The sequence below is a fragment of the Helianthus annuus genome, chromosome 9, assembly GCF_002127325.2.
Source record: "Helianthus annuus cultivar XRQ/B chromosome 9, HanXRQr2.0-SUNRISE, whole genome shotgun sequence".
NCBI classification, from domain to species: domain Eukaryota; kingdom Viridiplantae; phylum Streptophyta; class Magnoliopsida; order Asterales; family Asteraceae; genus Helianthus; species Helianthus annuus.
Window position 1 is genome coordinate 174,879,755 of NC_035441.2, and position 6,087 is coordinate 174,885,841.

General features: G+C 43.3%; 1 protein-coding gene across 1 annotated transcript; it reads left to right on the forward strand.

The window, feature by feature from the left end:
• Window positions 1–708: 708 nt before the first annotated feature.
• LOC118481833 lies at window positions 709–2,420 on the forward strand. Its single transcript, XM_035977133.1, has 4 exons — window positions 709–913; window positions 988–1,565; window positions 1,698–1,922; window positions 2,187–2,420. Exons 1-4 carry the CDS (start codon window positions 715–717, stop codon window positions 2,418–2,420), a joined length of 1,236 nt encoding a protein of 411 aa, XP_035833026.1. The 5' UTR covers window positions 709–714.
• The last annotated feature ends 3,667 nt before the right edge of the window (window positions 2,421–6,087 follow it).

Consider the following 6,087-nt stretch of genomic DNA (forward strand, 5'->3'; position numbering starts at 1 on the left):
TTGAGGCGGTTACTTTTTGAATTTTGAATTTTAATCGATTTGACAGTTGATTTGACATGTGTCAGGCGGCGGATTGACAGAAGTTACTTATTTACCTTTAATGCCCCTACTTTACTCTCTTATTTGTTTTAACTATTGTAAAGTTTCTTCACTTTCTTTGCAATCATTCACCGTTTTCCTCTTCTCAGGTTAGTTTCTTCTCCATTTTCACTTTTACTTTTTCCGATCATGGGTGCCCTTAAGGATTTAGCGAGGTCATTTTCTCGATTGACACAAGAGGAGGTAGACCTGTTTTGTCTTGAACATGGTATTGATAAACAGTTTAATCCAACCGCCCCTGCTTGCGATGCTTCCATTGACAAACCGATTCCTGGTTTTATTGCTTTGTACTGTCGGCATTTTGAATGGTCTAATCTTCGTTACCCTTTTTCGTTTTTTGTTCTAAATGTGCTTGAGTATTATCGAGTGTCTTTTGGGCAAGTACATCCGAAAGGAATGGCTAGGGTTTTGCACTTTGAAGTGCTGTGTCGTGCTTTAGGTTATGATCCTTCATTGTTGCTCTTTCGGAGGTTCTTCCGGTTAGCCAAAAATGGTGATTGGTTTACTTTTGAGAACACAAAGGTTGAAACTTGTCTCGTTTCCTCCATGGTTACGACCCTTGGATCATGGAAGAATACGTTTTTCTGGGTTTCTGAATCCCTCATTCCTTTCAAAATGGTGTGGAGGCATCCGGATGCTGTTCTCAACGATCCGGAGCCTTCCGAGTCTGAATTAAATGATGCCTTTCTTTCAGCCATTCGGGGGTGCCCTTCCAGGGTTCGTCCTTTTCCCGAACATTTGTTAGTGCTTTTAGGGGTTAGTAATATTTGGGCAAAAGTTGATCGGGATCCGGTGTTGATGAGAAATGGCCTTGGTATGCATTTTCTCCCCTATGCCTTTTCGTCTTACTTTGTTTGTAACTTATTTTCTTTATTTGTTTTTTGGCAGTTATGTCTGCTTTGGACTTCATCAAGAGTGACGATACGTCCGATGTGGTTTTTGAAGATGCTCCGACTGTGCCGGGTGAAAATGTTGTTGTGAGGACCTCTGAGCAGAGGTTTGAGGGTTCAGGTTATGTCAGTGTTGCAAATGTGAAGGGTTTTACCAAGTCCAATGTTCCCAAGCCTTCAACTCGCCGGTTATCTCGTCGTTTACTGAAGGCTACTCCTCAATCCACTTCCACTGAGCCAGTGGATTTGAGTGATGACATCGAGGTTTCTGAGGATCAGGCTGAGGCAGAGGTTGAGAAGGAGAAGGAATTAGTTGTGCGTGGTAAGAAGGTTCGAGGGAAGAAGAGTGTTGCTACCCCTGTTCAAGAATCGTCGAGCAGAGACGTTGAAGGGTTGAACCCTGAGGGCACTTATGTGCCTTCTTGGTTGGTTAAGAATGATGACACTTTTAAGGATGCTGCTGTTTGTGAAGATGCTCTTAGTCATCTTGCTCCTCCTTCCGTTCGTGAAGCTATTGCTGAGATGGATGATGACACTATGTTATCTCGCATGGTTTTAACTACTTGCAACCTTGCAGCCATGCTTCCCCAAGGGATTACACGCTTTCGCCAAAGGATGCGGGAGTATGAGGATTTTTCTAAAAAGAAAGACAAAATGAAATCCTCCCTTGCATCGATGAAGAAGGAAGTGGCTGGGTTTGCAGAGAAGGAGGCAGCTTGGAAGAAGGAGATTGAGGATTTGAAGAAGATGCATGCCATTGAGATGGGTGACTTGAAGAAGAGCTTTGAAGCTAATTTGCTGAAGTTGAAGGCTGATCGAGAGGCCTTATCTGTCCAGCAGAAGGCTTTTCGTGAAGAAAAGGAGGGATTGAAGGCTTCCGTTGGTCAGGTGACTGCGGATAATCAGTGGTTGATCGAGCATGGGTTTCAGCAGGTTGTGACTTATCTTTTGCACTCTAAGGAATTTAATTCTGCCCTTGGTGATGTTTACACAAAGCTGCTGAACCTGGGAAAGCATCAAGGCCTTACTGCTGGCTATAAACTTCATGAATCTGGGCAACCTTTGGAGAAGTCACCCATGTATCGCCCCGAGGCTTCTGATGTTTTCAAGGCTTCTGTTGAGCAGATGGAGAGGCTAACCTACCCTTATATTCATGAGGTATCCTCCTGCTTTGGTAAGCCTTTGTCTGTTTTACAGGGATTGAAGCCTGAAGGGTTGAATGAGAAGGTTTGTGCTGAGGTTTTGGGCTCTTTGTCGAGGAAGAGGTCTTACTCCGGGGACAGTGATGATACCCTTTCCAGTCTGCCTGAAACCTCGAAAGATGCTGGTTTGGAAACCTCTGCGGTTGGTGGTGAAGAAGGTGTGAAGGGGAAGAAGACAAAGAAAGCTAAAAAGTCTAAGGGTGAAGGTTCCAAGCCCTCTGATAACTGACATTTATTCGTAGCTTTCTTAGCAAACATTTTATGTTGTGTAATGTTTTAAACGATGTTTAGGTTTTGGGGACCCTTAAGGTTCCCATGGTTGGTTGGTTGGGCCTATATGGCTGTTGAACATTAGTTTTATCTGCAAGTCACTAGGGCTTGCTTTGACTATCTAATGAAGGTCTTTTATGGCCTTTCTGACTATGACATGATGGTTTGGTGTTTTTGTTTATTTTACTTGCTTGGTTTGTTTTTTGGGGTTTCAACCCTTCAAGCTTTTTGTATGGTTGCTGCCGGGTTGAAGCCTTTAACCTTTCAAGCTAAGTATCCGTTGGTTGAACACTGGGCAGCTTCTGATTTGGTTTGTATGTTTGGTTGATGGGCTTGTTTATTTTTATTTTCTTGCCTTGTCTTTGTTTACTTTGTCTTTATGTTTTTTACACTTTAAAGGGTTCAGTGCTGCAGTCACTTTGCCTTAGTGTTTATCATCAAGACGTAGTATCTATCCTTTTCTTTTATTTTGTTGCGATTTGTTTGATTTCGTAAGTCTATTTATTGGGTACATTTTTTAGACTTAAGGAACGATTGGTGTAGGCTGTTCAAACCTGTCTATGAGACACTATTGTTTTTCTTTGATAAGTCTCATGGAGTTGTATTGATTTAGGAACTCACCCCTTATATAGGTCCATTCAACCCTTGAACCTATTGAGCGATATGGCCTGGGAGCTCATCCCCTTACATGGCCCTTGCCATGGAGTTTTTTGCTAGGTTCTCAACCTGATATTAGGATAGAAAGACAAGTTTGATAAAGTAACTTCATTCATTCAAGCAACATTTGCTTTTACAAAAGGTTTTTGTTTTGCTACAAACCAAACTTTCTAAACATAAAACCTTCTAAGGGTTTTTCCGTTCCAGTGCCTTGGAAGCCTTTTGCCTTCTGAATCTGCCAGCTTATAGGATCCGCCCTTGTGTGCTTCGAGGATGGTGTAAGGACCTTCCCATTTTGGGCCTAGTTTCCCTTGGTTTTCCTTTTTGCTGGCTTCATTGTTTCTGAGGACTAGGTCCCCTGGCTTGAATCTTTCGTTCTTGACCTTTTTGTTGTAATAGGCCTCCATCCTTTGTTTGTACTTGGCTTCTTGTATTGCTGCTTGATCCCGGGCTTCTTCTAGGAGTTGCAAGTTCAACATGGTCTCTTGTGTGTTTACATTGGGATCCATGTTGACAACTCGTTGGGTTACAACTCCTATTTCAGCTGGGATTACGGCTTCGGATCCGAATACCAAGCTATACGGTGTCTTTTTGTGACTTGTTTTTTCCGTCGTTCTGATTGCCCATAAAACGCTAGGCAATTCCTCCAGCCAATTACTTTCATATCTCCCCAATCTTGTCTTGATGCCCTCTACAATACTTCTGTTGGTTCTTTCAACCTGGCCATTTGATTGCGGGTAGGCTACTGAGCTGAAGATTTGGTTGATCCTGTACTCCTTGCACCAAAGGCTGAAGGGTTTCTCGGCGAATTGTTTCCCATTATCGGTGACAATTACCCCCGGTAACCCATAGCGACATATGATATTCTCCCAAACAAAGTCTATGACTTGTTGTCCTGTGATTTTGGCAAGGGGTTTAACCTCTGGCCATTTGCTGAAGTAGTCGATTGCTACCAATAGGAATTTTACTCCCCCTTTGCTTGGAGGGAATGGACCGACAATGTCCATTCCCCATTTATGGAATGGCCATGCTGAGGTTATGGGGACCAAGTCGTGTTTGGGACTTTTTGGTATCGGTGAGTGGATTTGGCAGGCATCGCATTTCTTTAGTTGCTCAGCGGTGTCACGATGCATTGAAGGCCAGAAATATCCCAAATTCATGAGCTTTGCAACCACCGATCTAGCTCCAAAATGAGCTCCACATATTCCTTCATGCACTTCTTTGACCAAATATTTGCTTTGTTCAGGGCCCACACACCTTAGTAATGGTGCAAGGTATCCTTTTTTATAGAGGATCTCTCCTTGCAACACATATTGTCTTGCTTTGATCTTTACCCTTTCAGCTTCCATTTGGTCGTTGGGTAGTTCATTGTTTTGAAGGAACTTCTTTATGGGAGTCATCCAATTTGGACCTTCCTCGGTGACCACATCTTGCACTTCCAATTCATCAATTGAGCGAGCCTTCAACACTTCAACCAACACCTTTTTTGTCAGGTGGGCGAATGTGAGGGATGCTAATTTGCTTAAGGCATCTGCCTTTTTGTTTTGGGATCTTGGAATTTGTTTGATGTTGCATGCTTGAAAGGTGTTCATTAATTCCTTGGATTTTTCTTTGTACCTTCTCATGTTGGGCTCTTTGGCAACGTAGCTGTCATTGACTTGGCTTGATACTAGTAGTGAATCAGTGAACACTTCAAGCTTGTTGACTTTCATTTCTTTGGCTAGCCGGAGACCAGCAATCAGTGCTTCGTATTCAGCCTCGTTATTGGTGGTCTGAAAGTTGAAACGAAGAGCATATGTGAATTCTAGCCCTTCAGGGTTGATTAAGATTATACCAGCTCCTGACCCTTCAACGCTTGAAGCCCCGTCTGTGAACAGTTTCCAGGCTTCAGGGTTGGAGGGTTCAGTGGTTGTGGTGTTTACTTCCTCAGTCTTTTGGCTTGGGATTTCTACTAGAAAGTCAGCCAAAACCTGAGCTTTGATTGCTTTTCGTGGGACATAGGTGATGTTATGTTCACCTAGTTCCACTGCCCATTTTGCCAATCTTCCCGAGTTTTCAGGTTTTTCAAGCACGTTCTTAACGGGTTGGTCAGTGACCACTTGTATAGGATGTGCTTGGAAGTACCTTCTAAGCCTTCTGGCTGTTTGGACCAAGGCCAGGGCTAATTTTTCAAGGGGAGGATATTTGGTTTCAGCCAGTTTTAAAGTTTTGCTGAAAAAATAGACGGGTACCTGAGCCCTATCCCTTTCAATGGTTAGGACGGCACTGATGGCTTCATCGGCGACTGAGAGGTACACCGATATGAGCTCCCCGGTTTCCGGTGCTGCGATATCTGGCAGTGAAGCAAGGTGCTGGTTCATTTGATTAAAAGCTTCCTCAGCCTCATCGGTCCATCTGAAATCTTTCTTATCTGAACAATTCTTGAGCGTTTTGTAGAATGGTAGAGATCTTTCGGCCAGTTTTGATGTAAAACGTTTCAAGGCTGCAAGCTTCCCATTCAGGCTTTCAACCTCCTTCTTGGTTCTTGGCGGTTTAGCTTCGAGAACAGCCTTTACTTTGTTAGGGTTGGCCTTGATGCTTTGCTTTCCCACAATATGACCCAAGAATTTTCCTTCATCAAACCCAAACGAACATTTTTCAGGGTTAAGCTTCATGTTGATTTTTCTAAGATTCTTGAAGGTTTCTTGGATGTCATCAAGCATCTGGTATTCCGTTTTGCTTTTGATCACCAGGTCATCGACATATGCTTCCATGTTTCTTCCAATTTGGCTTTCGAAGGCTTTATCGACGAGCCGTTGGTAAGTGGCTCCCGCGTTCTTGAGGCCAAAAGGCATTTTTTGATAGCAGAAAATGCCCTTGTCGGTGTGGAAAGCCGTCTTTTCTTCGTCTTCCTTTTTCATGAGGATCTGATGATAGCCTTTGTATGCATCGAGAAAGCATTTGAACGGGTATCCCGTGAGTGAATCAAC

Coding starts and splice junctions, on each gene's coding strand:
- LOC118481833 (XM_035977133.1), top strand. CDS start 715: ATGGTGTGGAGGCATCCGGATGCTGTTCTCAACGATCCGGAGCCTTCC. Junction 914..987: donor GTTGATGAGAAATGGCCTTG/GTATGCATTTTC, acceptor GTTTTTTGGCAG/TTATGTCTGCTTTGGACTTC. Junction 1,566..1,697: donor TAACTACTTGCAACCTTGCA/GCCATGCTTCCC, acceptor TTTGCAGAGAAG/GAGGCAGCTTGGAAGAAGGA.